We start from the raw sequence: 18,952 nt of genomic DNA on the forward strand, positions 1-18,952 counted from the left end.
CGAATGGGACGGAAGTCTAAGAAACGAAAATGTGCAACCACGGTGCCGATGTCGTCAAGATGGCGGACCGACATGCAGCAACATTGACCCGTTTACAGTAACTTTCGTAAACATTAGGGGACGTGCCAAACGTATTGGTGTGCAAAATGAAACCTTATGATAGTGAAATTACCCTGTAATATATTTTGTAAACTAAAATAGTCATAGTAAAACTAATCACAAGTCTTAAAAACTGTCATTACACTGTTGGTAATACATAGTCTCCTTCCAACGCCCCAATAGACTCGGGGGAGCTGAATTGTTGCCCCTTGGATGGGCAGCCATTCAGGATTTTTCTGGCAATGGTTTGTTTGTACAGTGACTGGAAGGGCAGCCCATCAAATTTCTGAAAACATGTTTCTTTAAGTGTTTAAATAATCCTGAAAACTTGCCCCTTGGAAGGGCAGCCCATCAGAATTTTTCTTACAGTAGTGTTTTTGAAAGGTTGTCTGAATTGTTGCCCCTTGGATGGGCAGCCCATCAGGAGTTTTTGAGAAACCATACTTTTTGTGTGTTTATGACCTACCTACTATCATTTTCTATTATTAAACTGAATTCACCAATTTTTTACTTTTTAATCTCCGAACCAAAACCATAACTATGCAAAAAAAAATGTATTTCAGTTGCTTCTTTGCTGCTTTTAAGGAAAACAGACAAACACACATTAGTAATTATAATATAAGTAGTGATTACCATGTAAGACCAGCCACGCGTACACCATGTGTCACGATGTGGGGAGTTCCTGGGCGTGGGGAATTTTTGTTGCCGAATGGCGTGTTCCTTAGCGTGGGGGGGGGGGGTGTTGCTGCCGGTGTGGCGTGTTCCTGAGCGTGTAGCACAGGAAACAAAGGTTTCAACCTGTGAAAAATTTGTCCAAAGCTGAATTTTTGCACATTGGTAGAGTCAACTATGCTCAATAACATACCGAAAGTTTACCGCAGTAGACTTTGTGCGTATCACTGAAAATTTGCAGTTAAGTCCTAGATGGCAGCGACTTGCAGCAGTTCATTAAAATGCTTCCCATTTACGCACTTTTTACCGTAGACTCTCGATAGCTATATGAAAATAATCTTAAAGCACTACTACTCACATTTATAATGAATAAAGTTCTAAGTGTTAATAATAAAGGTAAGAAAAAAATGTTTAGTTATTGAAATTAGTTTTTTTTTTACATCAGTCAAGGCAATAAAAAGACAATTCACTTAAAAATAAAGGATCTTACGCAAATATTTCTTAAACAAAAGTTGTTTTATAGTTTTTAAGCTTTACAGGGACATATCTCTCAAAAGTCTAGCTTAATTTATAGGATCACTAGAGACTCCCGAGCTTATCAATGTCGTCTACGCACTGCGACAGAGCCACAGCCGCAAGCGCCGTGGCCACTCTCACTCCCACGAAATCGAAGATTTTTAATCTTTGTAAAATTTGCTCCTAACTGAAATTTAAAACAGTGGTAACATTCAAGTTTTCTAGCAACATTTGAAATGTTTACCTCCGCAAACCTTGCGCGGAACACCGAAAACGAGAAGTTAAGTCCTAAATAATACTTTATTGACCACTCAACAATATGGCACTATAACTTAATTACTATAGTATACTTTCAGAATAGCAAACCAAAACTTACTCAAATCATTATTCTCAATGATTAAATTTAAAAATCTTTCACTACGTTTGACTAAATATGATATTTATTCAATAATATTAGAAGAGAGGTGTTATGAAAAAAGGGCACAAATGAAAATACGTATTACAAAAACACGAAGAGCCCGATGTGAAAAAATTAAATAAAAGTAGTTGCAAAGTTCTTAAACTTTAAATTAGTTTATTTGTTGAGAGCTTGGTACAATGTGTCTGACCGCTAAAGCGATCCGAGCCGCGTAGTGTATACTACTGCGAGGTTGTCGAAGTAGGCTCGGGTCGGGACGAATTTCGCTGTAAATAAACAAAGTTTTTCAATACATGGAAAATTATCCCAAAGAAGAAACTTTGTACAGTTGTAGAATGATCGTTTCTTAGTAACATATCAAAAGTTTACCGATGCAAACCTTGTGCGTCACGCCAAAAACGAGCAGTTAAGCCCAAAATGACAATTTTTGGCAACGATTCACAATAATGGATATGGCAAATGCAGTTCATGGAGTACACTGACAGTATGGAACCCAAAATAATCTAGAAACATTGCTCTATCTGACGATAGTGATAAAAAGTACAAAGTTTAAACATCTTACTATAAAATAGACAATTTAAATCATTAAAGTTAACGAATTCACTTTCATTCAATTTTAAGGAAATATAAATACATTTTACATAAACTTAAAGAGCCCAACATGGAAATCGCTTAGAGTAAACGTTGTTGCATATTTATTCATCTTTAAATTGGTATATTTTTTAAGTTTCTCATACAATTAGTCTGACCGCTGAAGCGATCCGAGCCGCGTAGTGTATACTACTACGATGTTGTCGAAGTAGGCTCGGGTCGGGAGGAATTTCGCTGTAAAGAAACAAAGGTTTTTAATACATGGAAAATTATCCCAAAGAATAAACTTTGTACAGTTGTAGAATCATCGTTTCTAAGTAACATATCAAAAGTTTACCGATGCAAACCTTGTGCGTCACGCCAAAAAACGAGCAGTTAAGCCCAAAATGACAATTTTTTGCAACGATCCACAATAATGGATATTGCAAATGCAGTTTATGGAGTACACTGACAGTATGGAACCCAAAATAATCTTGAAACATTGTACTATCTGAGGATAGTGATAAAAAGTAAAAACTTTTAACATCTTTCTATAAAATAGACAATTTAAATCATTAAAGTTAACGAATTCTGTTTCATTCAATTTTAAGGAAATATAAATACATTTTACATAAACTTGCCTGCCCTGCGGGGGGGCTTGTTGTTGCCGATGTGGCGTGTGCGTGTTTTGAGCGGGGGGACTTGTTGTTGCCGGTGTGGCGGTCACAGCGGCGGCCAGAAGCGGCGCCTGTCCTTCGCCGCAGCGCTGCTGCACGACTCGGAGGTGCTGATCCTGGACGAGCCCACTGTGGGGCTGGACCCGGTGCTGCGGGACGTCATCTGGCAGTACCTGCTTAGGCTGGTCGGCCATGGCGGCAAGACTGTCATCCTCACCACGCACTACATCGAGGAGGCGCGCCAGGCGCACACCGTGAGTCTCGTATACCAGCGGTTTGATAGACCCGACCTTCCCATAGACTAGCGATCATGTAGACTGAGCTTATCGAAGAGTAACCACTATATAGACTAGTTATTGTCACTTATGATATGTTATAGACCAGCGATGATGTAGCCTAATATTTGTCGAAAATTAATGATTTTGTAGAACGTTTCTCGTCACTGATTATGATGTCATAGACTAATGATTATGAAGACTGATCTTTGTTGTAGAGTACGACTATGTAGACCAGTTATTTTCACATACTTTTTATGATGTATTATATCAGCAATGATGGAGACTGATCTTTTTCTTATATTAATGACTATGTAGACTAGTTCTTGTCAATAATTTATTATATGTCATATACTAGTGATTATGATTACTGATCTTTGTCGTAGAGTTGTGATTATTATGTAGATCATTTCATGTCACTTACATTGTATATTTTATAGACTAGCGATTATTTAGACTTAACTTAGTAGTAGAGTAATAATAATTTAGATCAGTTCTTGTCACTAACTTATGATATGCCATACACAAGTGATTATGTAGGCTGATCTTTGTCGTAAAGTAACGATTATGTAGATCTGGTTCTGCTCACAGACTTATTTTTATATGTCAGAGACTAGTGATGATGTGGACTGATATGTATCGTAAGGTAACGATTATGTAGACCAGTTCATGCCAATGTCTAGTAATATCATAAACTAATCAGGATGTACACATTCTTCTCACATACTACTTAAAACGGTTATTTGCATAAACTTATAATTAGATATATGTTTTAGTTTCTTACCATAGATGGGCGAATTTAGAAACTTAGTAATTGGTTTCGCCATTTTCATGGTTGTGTGATACGTATTAAAATTCCAGATACGGTATGTTTATTTTGGCTTTTTTTAAGGTAAATTATGTTAAGTTTGTAAACTGCACCCAATTATCTACATGGAAAAATGCTTATAAAATTGTGTAAAAATAATTTTTTTGATGGTATCATTGACGAAACTATGATAAAGATCAAATATTGTAATAGACTTATTATTATACATCCCCATTCTTGTCATAGAATAATGGTCACTTAGACCAATTCGTGTGAAAAATCAATTTGTATTCACGTAGTTCAATAGATTGTTTCATAATTTTGCGAAAGCATTATTTCAAAAGAAGGTTGCTTACTGTGTAAATTCTTAATAATCGTATATGTTAACATTCTGATTTTTTATATACCATTGTGCTATACAAATGATCTTAATAAAATGAATTTTTAAATAAGGGTATATTTTACTTAAAAAATAATTCAATACATTTCATAAATAAATAAAAGCTGAAATACTAAAAAAAAACATTACTCTGCTGGAAGGTATGAAAAACAATATATTGTTATGGCTCACCGGGTTCGTAAAGGATAGCCCAATTAAAGATTTTATTACACTACACAGTTTTTTTTATTGCCACAACTTAATTCACTAACAAATAATCTAAAAAAGCCAAATAATCAATTGCACTTTAAAATGTTGCTTTCCCAGTCACTCGTTTTTACACACCGCACACCTCGCTGGGCCGCACCTCTGGCGCAACTCTCGCCGCAGCACCCCTCGTGGACCTCCGTCGCAGGAATCCGTCGCCACACTCCGCCGCCGCCGTCGCACCTCCCTTCGCCGAGGACCCCACACGAAGCCTCGCACCCCACACGAAGCCTCGCACCCACACGACGCCTCGCTTGGAACTTAGCTCGGAACTCCGCCACGCCCGCAACACTATCGCCCGGAACTGAACTCTCCACCCTAGAACCTAACGTCCAGGGACTTTGCTGCTCTATCGCCCGGAAACTCCACCGCGGGAAAACTCCCGACTCCACTGAACTGACTCACTCCCTGCCCTGGAACCTTCGTCCAAGGACTTCGCCACTCTGCCGCACCCGCGGCACTATCGCTCCGGCAACTCCGCCGCAGGATAGCTCCAGCTTGAACTTTCTCCGAGGCCGACGTCCTCTTTTTATATATCAGCCGCCATTTCTGGAACTCACGAGCGCGGCTGGGGCCAGTCACGTCATTCCGCGCCAACCCGACGGCAGAAATCTCTCGAAACACGTGTCAGCGGCTGCGTAACTCCGAAGCTGTCAGGTGTCAGGTGTCCAGCTATCCGCGCCGCGTGGGGAGCAGTGGGCAGGAGGGGGGAAGCGACAATCCTTGTAATCTTCCAGGCGCGCGCAGCGCTTCTCATATTGCGGCGGTCGCCAGCCAGCTCTGCAGCTGCACGTGTCCCGGCCTTGCTCACGTTCGTAACAATATCATATTTAGTATTGGGGATCGAATTTTGTTAAACAGTGTTGTAAGATTATGTTTACTTATAAGAAGAGTATTGGTGTTTTGGTAATTATTTTTACCACACGATGAAACTAGACAATGTAAAATTATTTAAATTAAAAACTTTTGGAAATTGATTTCAAAGAATACTGAGTTAATTGATGGTGAGGAACTCGTACAGACATAGACAGTGAACTCTGGTCTTATTTAAGATAGTTATTCTAATAAGTTGTATGAAAATTTAAAATAAATAACTTTTTTATTAATTTTACTACGTGCTCCTGTTTCTCCAGGTAGGTTTGATGAGAAACGGGCGCCTGATGGATGAGGACAGTCCGAACAACCTCTTGAACAAGTACGGTTGTGATTCTCTTGAAGATGTCTTCCTTCAGCTTAGCGTAAGGCAGGAACGAAGGACTGATGTGCAGGTTAGTAAACCTACGAATACTATCCCACAAGAAAATTTAACAAGATGTGTAGATATATATATATATAACTTCCCTTTGTTTGTGTCGACTTTTCTACAGTTTGTAGAGGTTATGTTTCTTCGCGGAGAAAATTCGACTCTTTGCTGTGGGATTTAATACACTTTAACCATATTAGCAACCTGTCTTTTCTTATTAGCTGTTATTGGTGGAAAAAGCTCTTCCACGCTTAACTCAGCCATTGGAGAAGCACATGTTGCAATATAGAACGTCTATGATTTGACCTAAAATAATTATGTCACCTAAAAATATAGCTGCCAACAATAAAAGGAAATAATTTACATAGGTTTGTAGACAATCTAGGCGCAAAAATAATCTATGTTAAACCAATATCTCTTAAAATAAGTTTTTTTTTTATTTCTGTGAAAAATAATATATTTGAATAGATATTTGTACACACAGGAGTGAATCATTGGCTTTTGGGGATTTCTTATATAAAACTTTGAGTAATTTAAATTAGGAAACTATAGTTAGTAACATTTAAATGATAAATCCTTATTTATTTGAATTTTAACTTTTGGTTTACCAACATTTTTAAGTAAGTAACATATATTTTAAGAACAATTTAAATGTCCTAAAATATTTATCCCCCAGACAGTATTTTTTAATCTAATCACAGTGGTTTAGAATATTATTCCTTGCTTGCAGCCATTTCATGGTTAAATTATTATTCACAAAGTAAAAATATTATATTCAAATGTTTAAAATAAAATGTAAAACATTTTCATACCTCTGCTCTTTTAATATTATCGAAATAATACTAATTAGTGATGTGTCAAAACCCATTTTTCTCGGAATCAAATGTTTAATTCGAAACACAAAGAGTACCTTCAATCCATTACCTCAAATTTGAATTTAGGTCTTAAATATTAAAAAATAAAAATGACAAAAATTGACAAATATACACCATAGTTTTTAAGCATTCAACCTTTTAAATGTTTGTTTTACTATCTAAGATTCCCTTATCAAAAAATATTGTTATTTTATTTACACAAAATCATATTAAAATAACAATACCGTGGGTAAATGTACCAGAGCACTCACAAAGAAAATCACATAACAGAGCTAATTAACCTCGGGAATGACGATGTTCAATAATTGAATTTATAAAATCGTCTCCAATATTTTTCTCAGGATCTTTTTCTTCGAATTTCAAATCTTTCAAATTCTAGGTAATTGATAGTATTCGAGGGTTTGAGAACTCTACTGGCCCACCCCTATAATAAAGCCTAAATTAAGATTCAATATTTAACATTATTTAACTACTCAACCTCTTGTAACATTAATTGGCAATTATCTGGATGTAGAGTACAGACATGCGTACATTGGTAATAAGTCATCGGTGGTTGTGAATGCTCAAGTCTCGTGTCATGAGGCGAGTAACGGGTTCTCTACCACTCAAAGTTGTGAACACAGTCAGTACACACGTGATTACAAGCCTTTATATCTCGTCGGCTTAAATATGAACATACTCGTGGGACGTAAAATCTTACCTATACCATTTACGTTTTGGTTAATGTGACAGCTATTGGAATGAATTTTAAATACAAAAAAAAACGCATAATATACTAGCTGCAGTACCCGGCGTTGCTCGGACTGAACACAGGGTTATATTAATATATATACATATATATTGTCCCCGAGTTAAAGGAAAATGTATAGCGCTATATGAAAGTGTGGTAAACATAGAGAAATGTCACACAATTACTGTTTGTATATCTATTACCTATTATTTTCTCTTTACCCATGGCTAGAGACCTGAAAAATTCGCGCATTCATTTCACGATAGGCTAGAATCCAAAGTGTTTGCATTTTTGCTGCTTCGGTAATTGGGCCACAGTATATCTGAAGGACTTTGAGCCAATGAGAAAATGTAAACAAAAGAAGTAGCAAATCACAAGCATTCCAGTTAACAGGTTGTACGAGTCCGTAACCATTGAGCAGATGCAATTCGCCCGAGTGTATAGAGGATCAAGGAGTCTATCCTATAGGTCATTGAAATCGCGAGTTTTTCCGGTCTCTACCCATGGCGATCGGTTGAACGGTATAGAAGTTGATGCACTGCAGCGCCATCTGGTGGTGAGTTACAAAAAATGGTTAGCATAAAAAGAAAAACTAAATTCTCAAATAATGTAAATATTTGGTATTAAAATGTTTGTGGACTATCTAGGCTTTTTACTGGAAGGAAAAAAAATTCGAAGAAAAATATTTTAGGAAGAGAAATTCAGGAATTCACACATTAGCTCCTGTGTAGTTAACAAGTACTACATTATTTATCAATACAGAAACTATAAAATAAATATTTGTTTCTTCCACCGGCTGCAATGTATTCGGAATGTTTGTTAACGATTCAGGGAACATTCTGTGTTTCAAAATAATTTTTTTTATCTTAAACATATAACTTTCTTTTAATTTTAAAATAAATTTTAATTGGTTAAATGTTTATTTTAAATTGGAATTACCTTGATTGTTATATTTTATTTAATTTATGACTCTTTATATTTATATTTGGTTTCAAACAAATCTTTCAACTATTTAATTCTCTATTTAGGTTTTTTTAATGTGAATTAGATCCATCACTAAATTTTTTTAAATAATTCCAAAATAAAATAAAGCATATTTTAACAATTTAGTTCCGTAACTATTTTCAGAAAAGAATAGATAACACGTATTTCACGAGAGAATTATACGTTTTCTTTGACTTTCACAAATAATTTTAATATTTCACAAAACTCGATTTGTCACCGTTGTCGCCGTTGACAGGTGCTTTCTTACACTGACCGGACCATTGAGAATGCGATTAGTATGCTCCTGAAATGTAATGATTCAACAAAAATAGAAGCCAGCATTTTTCGCGAACAATCTGAGTGCTCAGTAGACTTCAACAAGGTACACCCTCGCTAGTGGTTTATCCTTGTGATTGGCGGTCATGTACAAGAGAAGCCGTTGCCTTGTATGACCAGGCCATTCAGGACTAATTTTTTTCCACGTTAAATTTCTGTGGTTCGTGTGCCGACAGTGGGCATGTGCCTAAAATAGCCTCAGTCAATCTCAAAACACAAGTGATGCTCGAAATATTTTCTTGAAAAATGTGTGTCCTTTTTACGTACCGGTAAGGAAGAGCCCCAGTTTTCTTGAGAAACACCTTGACATGGGACGTTTTCGCAAAATACATTCGTCTCCAGCCATCATCGCTAAAAGTAATCCTGGATGTCTAAGGATTACGTTCGGGAAATGATGTTTCAGATCGTCCCAGATGAAGGTTGCCACGACGAATCCGGCCAGCAAGACGCAGGAAAATCCATCGCACCCAGCGAACGAACGCAGTTCATCGACAAACAGTTAGCACTAGTGACGCATCACGTAAGTTCTGTCTCGCTGTGTGCTTGAAACTTGAGCACTTGAGTGCTGCTCCCTTCCTATGAGATTAAATAAATAAATATATATATATACAATATGAGCGAGCTGTTCAGTACTCGCCAGTGATGTGTAAACATCTGACCTCGGTAACGAGCAAACTCATGTTTGCTCATGTTGTTGGTGTTGAAAATGAACTTATAATACGATTTCGGACCCGAAATTTAAAGTAGGATTCTATAAAATAATGCCGAGTGTGATAAATATCCTGATCAATAAAATTTCAGTTTTTCAAGTACATACCAAAATCTCTAGACGCGAATAACACACTTACTTTCTGAGCCCGCCGATAGAATTCGCTGCCTGAATAGTAAACGTCCCTTGCCACCATCACTCACATGTAGCAGCACGAAACAAATGTAAAGTTTAAACTATTATAAACAGCTACGATAAAAGCAAAAAAGACTTGGAAAGATCGTCAACCCCGGCTATATAATACTGCCCATCTTGTTCAAATTCACTAAAGAGTTAATACTATAAAGTTCAAGCAAACATTAGAAGTTATAAAATATTAACTATATTATATTAACTATATTATTATTAACTATATTACTAAAATGTTAACCTTAAACATTTTAATAGACATATTACAACGAATTTTCTATATTTTATTTTGTTCAAACGACTAAAATCAGTATGTAAATACACCCTACAATCAAACCTTAACATTATTGAGCTGATACAACAATATTATTACATTATAATGTTTAAAAAGTTTTTTTTTTCTATTGACGAGATGGGAACGACGTCATAACTTCGCTTTACAAGCGTGCGCTCTACTGCTGTGCTACCGAGCAGGTTGAGAACTAAGAAGGACTATATGCATTATCATTGTAATGACAGTTTTCTTTCGTATTTAAAAACTGATATTACATTTTACTATGACTATTTTAAAGTAGCTTGACTTCTGGGTTGTAGCCGCATACAAGGCGAATATATCAGCGATGTTTCGGTTGACACTGCAGTCTCCATCATCAGGATAGTTACCTACTGAGGCTATTACATGTTCCTCTGCCTTTAGTAGGTACTATTGCCTGAGAGGAGTGTTTCCCGATTGACTGCAGCTGTGGGCTCGTATTACCAATAATTAAAATCAATATTTTCCTTGTTTCTGGGTTGTCTTATTCGCTATTAATTTTTATGTTTTTTCACTAAGTATGAGACCGGTAAATACGCTGTCCTTAAAACTTCATCAAGTGTTACGTGTTCTCTCCAACATTGATCAAGGATTGATAGTTTATTGTGTTAAAAAATAGTACCCGAAATAGTTATGCTTATATAAGTTATTGTTTTTGTTCGAGTATCTAATTATTTTAATATAACTCAAATCAATTGTTTTTAAATAGTTTTATTAATAAAATAATAGTTTATTTAATATTTTAATAAGAAACTTAAAAATTAATTTATATTTCAGTCCTTCATGATGTGGTACACGGTTTTCGAAATAAAGATTTGAAAATGGCAACTGTTTTAAAATTCTTTATTTTTAAGATACCTTTTGTAAAGCAATACAATTTTGGTAATCTGAAAATTCTTGAAACGTAAGACGTTTGTGGTTTTTTAAAACATAATTTTTATTTTTTTATTAATAATTTCCTAAAAATAAAGTGTCTCACGACAAAAGCTACGCAAAAATGGTCTGTTAACGGTTAAATAACAACTAAATAATTCTCTCTGCCCATGTAAAATTTGTAATAATCATAATGTGCCTTTAGAAGTGGTAAAACCATTTGTAATTTATCAACAATATTAATATTATTTATTTAAACTTTATAACCCGCAACATTCAAAATCGCGGATAATTAAAAAAAACGTAAGTACGTGAGTAACGTGAAAAAAATGATTATAAGTTAATTTACATTTTTTATCGGCACATTAGATATTTATTACTAAATAAAACCTAATCTTCTGCCGCCACTCGGTTTCTTAAACCATACATTTGCAAACGGTTTGCAAACAACCTTGCATATTGTTCGCAAGATGTACTTAGTCATGAAGGAAAGAATGGTAATAAATGTTAAATTATTTTATTGAATTGTTACAGGATGCTGGTGATAACCACGTGGAAGAATTCTGCAACTTAATGTCCGTGGATAGAATGAAAGCCCTTCTCTTCAAGAATTACATAAGTGTGTTCAGAGACCCAGTGTATGTATAAACTTTTTCAATCCCATAAAAATTTTATAGGTTAGATTGAATACTAATACAATGAGTGGAAATAATTCAATAAGATATCTAAGGGAGTAATAAGATAAAATGCGAGCTAAGTTTCAATCGGGCTAATCGCTAAATTACCTTATTAAATCTCTTAAAAACCAACAAAAAATTTATGTGTTATACTGTATTTGTTTCAAAATAGTTCTGCTCATCACGTATTCTGCCAAAGTAATATTTTTAATTAAAAAAAATATTTTTAAACTAACAAATATTTTTGGATAAGTTCAAATAATTGTGTTAATTCACTGAGCCGTTGTTCATTTTGACAATATCAAACTTTGATCTTACGAACAACTTAATTTTTGTAAGATGACATTGCATTATAGAATTTAAAATCCCTGATGTACCTTTCCTCTGTCTATTTTTGAATCGTAGTAAAATTGACCGGCAAAACAAACACACACTTGTTTCCTCCTAACGTTTATTTTATAGAAATAATAATGGTTGAGTGGCTGTCATTCGTATAAGTAGCGAAACTTCACAATTAGAGGGATAAGAAATATTACAAGGTGAACAAATATTTGAACCAGGTATTAATTATGCATTGAAAACAGATTTTTTTATCACTAGTATAAATGTCTTCAGAATAATCTATAATTTAAATAATTAGTTCAGATTTGATGTATAGCACTTTTAGATGTCTTTACAAATTTTCACACTCCTCAATAATCACCAATAGAAAAGTCTTATCCGTTTTCAGTATAACGAAAACTGCAGTACCTACTGTAGAGTCGCTCTATAACACTTTCCCAAGAGTGAGGACTGGAGCGCCCAGTATACCTCTTCTCCCATTCCGCCATCGACCACCCCAATCCCGAGAGTTGTACTTTCAGTTACGCTGTGATGAGCCATCGCCTAAATTTACCCTATTGGCTGTAAAGAACTTTCACTCCAATCTGGAAACTTTGCAACTTTCTATATTAACCGATGACAGCAGTTTTTTTTTTATTTTTTTTTTATGAATCAACCTCTGTAAGCTTTAAGTATGGTAAATTTTTGTTACGTTCTAAACATGTAACTAAAGGTAAATTATAAACCTATACCATTGTATGTAAAATTTCCTAATAATCATAGCATCTCTCCCAAATATGTTTAAGGAAACATTTAAATGCCATTTTTGCCATATTTAAGTACCATATATGTATGTAAAATTAGCTACACAATTGAATACGTTAATAACGTCATTTACGTGTTCTGGAATTTTAACAAAAATTTATTTCAATTAAGGTACACTGAATCCACAATACGCTGCTAAAATATTTTTAATTTAACACTTGAAATTATTTCTGTGCTTGCACCATTCCATATTTGCCATATTCCTCATATAATTTCATTTCATTTTATAAATTAAAACATATTTATTGGTATTTTAACAAAGGATGCGTCTCAAATAAATAAGTGTTCTAAATTGCGTCAATTAACTTGATCTTTGTAGAAAGTACACAGGATCCAACATCGTGAAATTACGAGTACTACAAAAGTGTGCTCAAGTATTCGGAAATATAGTAAAGTGTGGAGACTTATGAGATAGAATGGGAAAGTATTTCAAAGTAAGGAAAAATGTGGAAAAGTACATGAATTATGATAATGTTACGAGTATATGAAAGTACGGAAAGTGAGAAAAAGTTTTGAAATGTACACTAAAGTGTGGAAAAGTAATCAAAGTGAGGAAAAGCGTGCAAAATGGTAGAAAAGTAGGCAAAAGTGTAAAAATGTGCAAAGTGTGTAACAAAATGAAAAAGTGTGACAAAGTTTGCAAAAGTGAGGAAGGTTATGTAAAAGTGTGGGAAAGTGGGCAAAAGAAGGCTAAAGTGTGGAAAATGTATGGAAAAATATGCGAAAGGGTGGGAAAAATTGCGAACGTGTATAAAAATATGCGAGAGTGTGTAAAAGTGTGCGTAAGTGTGAAAACGTGTGAAAATGTAGTAAAGTGTTCAAAAGTGTGGAAACTTGTTAAAAACTTATGGAAAAGGGTGGGAAAATTATTCAGAGAAATGTAAAGTACACAGAAGTATGAAAAAGTAAACAAAATAGTGTGAAAGCTAATGTGCTATAGTGTGTACTATGCTCTAGCATGTCGTGCGTAGTAATTTAGTTGAACTATAAAACGTAACAAGAATGGTGAAGAAAAACCTTTGTGTTACCAGCTGTGAAGAGGTCTTATTTTAAAATGGTTCAAAAAATAAAAATACTTATTTATTTCGTGCATTGTGATAACTTCACAAGCGAATTCGGCTGCTCCAAACCCACGGTTAGCCTGGCATGAGCTCAGAATGTGTCGCCTCCGCGCGAGATGGTCGGGGTGTCGAGGTATCTGCCCAGTGGGCGGGAGACGAGGCGCCTCGAACGCGCCTCCAGCTCTCTGGCAGCGAGCTGTGCACTTGAGGCACGACCGTGGCTGTCGCTCTGGCAGAAGGCGTCGTAGTCCGGGCGAGTTATTTATTTGCATCCGCGTCGCGTGTGCGCATGCGAAATTAACGACCGAATTTTTTTTTTTTTTGATATATGGTAGAACTGGTGCATTTGCAACGCTATTTACTATTACTTCAGTTTTTTTTTAAGATTTTGTTTACTAAATTATCCTTGATATATTTTATGGGGGATTAGGCTTCGACAACTTGTTATTTTAAATAGTTTCATACCGCGTGCAATAAAGATTCCGAGCTTATTATTTATTTGGGGGGTGTGGGTTATATGGCATAGGACTTAGCTTTAGCTACTTGTTGAAGTCAACACTGGTGAAATGGTGTATCATGATAGTTGTAGACGCCCACGTGAAATTACCTTGCGGCGCTTATCATCTAGACTCTGTTAGTAAACATGTGCTTGCAACAAGGTGTAAAAAGTATGGGAGATATTATTTATTCCCTGACGTGCCAAAAATTTTGATAAATAATCCGAAATTATAACTACAGAAAAAAGATGGAAAAATCCAAGATGGCAGGGCTTGATACCATCTCAAATGTGTCCATGCACAGTGATTTTTATCCAAATGAATATTACATTTGAATTAAACATATTATTCCCAAATATTTCGATATCCCTGTAAACATTGATTGCTTTCGTTTATTCTGTTCATTTGTTACGACCGGGAAAATTTTGTATATAGTTATATTTTGTCGCGCGGATAAAACCCGCATGTTCACAATAAATCGATAACTTTCTGTCACGTCCGTCGCGCCTTTGTGAATCCCGGATCACGCATGCGCAATAGACACATCGTGCTGTCATTTACACGTCCATCTGAGTGTGTGGCACTCCTGCAGTGATCTTCGCGTTTGTAAAGAAAGCCCTTAACATACCTGTCGTGACGGTTGGGTTTTCGATTTGGACCAACGTTTCTAAACCAAAGATTAAGGAATTTAAGAAGCCCTACAGCGGGTTCCGTAAAATGAATACCCAACAACACGTTGCCACACTACAAAATGGCCCATATTACAACAATATTTTTGTTGCCACGTATATTTTCGAGAAGTTGCCATTTGTGAGTAAACATATTCTTGTGTCGTTGTTCTAATTAATAATTTGCCTTACTTCTATCTTCTTTGTTAGTCAATGGCTAATACAATCATAAGCCTGATGTTTCTATCAATATTTTTCTGTGCTCTTGATTCTATTTTGCCTTTGCTTAATCATCATTAATGTATGGTCAACTGAGCATCTGTTAATTTACGAAGATCCTGAGACATTTCATAACAAGTGTTCGTAGTAAATTTTACGTCTAAATATTGAACGGTGTAATCTCAGTGCATATTATAATATTACAGAATAATGGAGGTGAGAACGTATAGGGTGTGGTTAGGTGCAATATTCGCCATGTCCTTAAATAGTTTATATTAAACTTAAGCGCTGACTCCTTGCCGATTCCTGTGTTACTTTTATCTTTGTTTAGCAATACTCGCTTCCTAACGAGTTCCTTTCAGGATATTAGACAAACACTGAACAGCTACAGTTTGTTTTTTCCAACCAACAGACCCACTCCATAGACTGACGCCTCCATGTTGGGAACGTAATGTGTGTCTTGTGTAATCAATCTATGTAAGTGGTGTCTCTGTGTGACCACGACTCTATGAACTTTGTGTCTGTGTGATCGCGATGCTATGAACGTGGTGTGTGTGTGTGTGTGTTTAATCACGACTATATGAACGTGGTGTGTCTGTGTGATTGCGACTCTATGAACGTGGTGTGTGCCTGTGTGATCGTGATGCTATGAACGTGGTGTCTCTGAGTGATCACGACTCTATGAACTTGACGTCTCTGTGTGATTGCGACTCTATGAACGTGGTGTGTGCCTGTGTGATTGTGATGCTATGAACGTGGTGTCTCTCAGTGATCGCGACTCTGTGAACTCGACGTCTCTGTGTGACCACGACTCTATGAACTTTGTGTGCCTGTGTGATCGTGATGCTATGAACGTGGTGTCTCTGAGTGATCACGACTCTATGAACTTGACGTCTCTGTGTGACCACGACTCTATGAACTTTGTGTGCCTGTATGATCGTGATGCTATGAACGTGGTGTCTCTGTGTGATCACGACTCTATGAACTTCGTGTGTCTGTGTGATGGCGATGCTATGAACGTGGTGTGTGTGTGTTTAATCACGACCATATGAACGTGGTGTCTCTGAGTGATCGCGACTCTATGAACTCGACGTCTCTGTGTGATCGCGACTCTGTGTGTTGGTGCGCGGCAGGTACGTGTCGTTCATCTTCGGGCTGTGCGTGTTCGCGGTGACGTGCGTGTGGGTGGGGTTCGGCGGCACCCCCCGCGGCCTGCGGCTCGCCGTCGTCAACCACGACTCCCGCGGGGCCGGCGCGAGACGCTGCGAGGGCTCGAGGCCCTTGGCGGCCTGCAACCTCACCGACCTGGGCTGCCGCTTCATCGCGCACCTCGCCGCCGACACCTTCTACAAGGTAGGCCTGCAGAGCCGCGCCCGAACGGCTCCGAGGTTCACCGGAGTTTCCCTCTCGCTCGTGGAAAAACACCAGATTGCACTCATTTATCTATTTTACGGTCTTATATTATTTTAAATAATGCTATTCTGACCTAACCAAAGCTTTAATTTTAGTTCCCTTAACCTATTATAACCATACCTTCCCTACCAGGGAAAAAAATAAAGAACTATTATTAATTACACTAACCTCACCTAACCTCGCCTAACCTTTTACTTTGGTAAACTTTAGATTTGTTCGGGTTTGGTTGTGGCTTTCATCCTGTGAACAGTAAGCTATCCGTTTTATATATTTCTTTGGACATATGCCATTGTAGTTATGCACTGTTTGTCATGGAAACACTTCGAAAAGGAAAAAGAAAAATCAAAAAATAAATCACAAAGAACCATCCAAAATTAACTGATGTCAAACTTTTAATATTTCTTTCTTTATTTTGCAATCTGAAAGATTTTTTTATGACAAGTAATGTAAAACTGCTGGTGTATGTCAAAATAATCGTATTTAATCAAAATTCTCTATTAAAAATTTTTTTTAAAGAAAAAGTTATTAATAATACAAGAAAAATATAGTCAATTTGTATAACATATTGCTCTGGTTATTTGTTTACTTGTGAAATACGTTTGTGGAAACAATACTGAATATTTCTTGTCGCGCTTACGAAAATTTTTGCATATTTCCAAATAAAAAATTATTTTTATCCAAGTATAATTTTTAAACCCATGGAAAATATAACCTAATATTTAAAAAAAGAATTACTTTGTTTTATTATGCTATTTTAAGTGCCATTAAATACTGTAAAGCTATTCAGGGAATGGTTTACAAATAACCTTAACTAATGTAGAAATTGGGACAACACATTACATAAATTCTCGGTTAAGATTCTGAACCCAGTATTACTGTGAATATTTTTGTAGCAATACATTTGCTTTCATGTAAGTAGACAAATCTTTAAATGTGTGTAATTTAACATGACTTCAGTTCCATTTAAAAAATATTTTACAGTGTGGCGTGGCTTTCTGATGTAATACCAGCGGTTTTCAGTTCCCGACTCTCCATTGCACGTTGTTTACTAATACTGTTTGCAGAGCAACACTTCACACTAAAACAACTTTGTAACGTTACAAAATGTTTTTGGAAACCAGTAGCCCAACAAAAATTTATTTTTTAGTAGAAGCAAAATTTTGTAATAACTTTGGCATATTTATGAGAAAAATTCAGAGAATAGGCTGTATTTCTTTGCGATTGTACTTTGAAAATATTACAATAAATGCTTAATAACGTCACAAGAGAGCCGCTCCTGAAAAGGAGGGTGAGAAAATAAATTCTAATGGTCTAGTTATCTCTTTGAATTACACAGGCAAACGAATATGTATTTGTAAAATCCTTTTGAACAAATAGGCTACATCTAAATCTTAATTATTGTTTTTGGTGCCGAAACTGTATCTGGTATCAGTATTTGTTGTGTATCACCCACAGAAGAGATAAAGTATTGGACAAACGCGTTAGCCAATTTGAATCAAAAAAACTTAATTTCGTGCAATAATATTTATTTTCAAACCACGTTCTAAATTTTATTATAAGTTTACAATATAACAACTGTGAAACAAAATTACTGGAAAAAAACTGTCGAGAAATGACGAATAGGCTATATACAATCGGATTTACCAAAAAATACATGAGAAGGAAAAAACAGATGCCACTCGCCGGCGCCGAACAGACGAGACTCTGCAGGGAGAGGAAGAAAGCCAAGATGGCGGACGTCGCCAGGCCTCGTACAAGTGCAGGCATCACCGATAGTGTTTAGCCACGTATTAGTAAATACTGAGAATGTAAAAGAAATTAAATTGATATTTAAATTATTCATGTTTGATTGAAACTACTGTAATTTTTTTAATTTCCCATTTACACGACGTATTCACTGTAAATCTTTAGGCCGTGTCCTGACACAGCTTACTCCAATTTTATTTTGTGTAACATATTTATTCCCGGTATACGGCATTTGGTGGGAGTAATTTCGGGAATACGTCAGAAGTTGAGGAACGGAAATTGTAACAACCACGGTGCTGCCATCTGTGGCGGATGGATCTAACCAAAGTTGACAAAGCCAAAGATAAACTTTATCGCATTAACGGTTAAGTGAATTTTTATCAACTTTTATTGGAGCCGTTTCATTATTTAGTTTTAAAAACCGGTCTGCAAACCGAATGATTCGATAGTTGACGTAGATGCTCCGGCATCGAATTCTACCAGCAAGTGCAGAAACTCTCATCCATAAATGTAGATTTAAACACAATTTGCATACATTTATCATGCTCGGCATTATTTCAAAGAATTGTTCGATAAATTTCGTGTCCTGGTT

General features: G+C 36.0%; 1 protein-coding gene across 1 annotated transcript in view; it reads left to right on the top strand.

Annotated features, from left to right (window-relative positions):
• The window catches only part of LOC134527626 (ABC transporter G family member 20-like), a 140,416-nt gene that overhangs the window by 85,298 nt on the left and 36,166 nt on the right, over positions 1-18,952 (top strand). Inside the window, exons 5-9 of the mRNA XM_063360472.1 lie at positions 3,005-3,206; positions 5,815-5,949; positions 9,253-9,369; positions 11,468-11,571; positions 16,335-16,554. Of these exons, the coding sequence (XP_063216542.1) occupies positions 3,005-3,206; positions 5,815-5,949; positions 9,253-9,369; positions 11,468-11,571; positions 16,335-16,554 (778 nt within the window). The remainder of the gene's footprint in view (positions 1-3,004; positions 3,207-5,814; positions 5,950-9,252; positions 9,370-11,467; positions 11,572-16,334; positions 16,555-18,952) is intronic.

The sequence above is a fragment of the Bacillus rossius genome, chromosome 1 (genome assembly GCF_032445375.1).
Source record: "Bacillus rossius redtenbacheri isolate Brsri chromosome 1, Brsri_v3, whole genome shotgun sequence".
In the NCBI taxonomy this organism is placed as follows: domain Eukaryota; kingdom Metazoa; phylum Arthropoda; class Insecta; order Phasmatodea; family Bacillidae; genus Bacillus; species Bacillus rossius.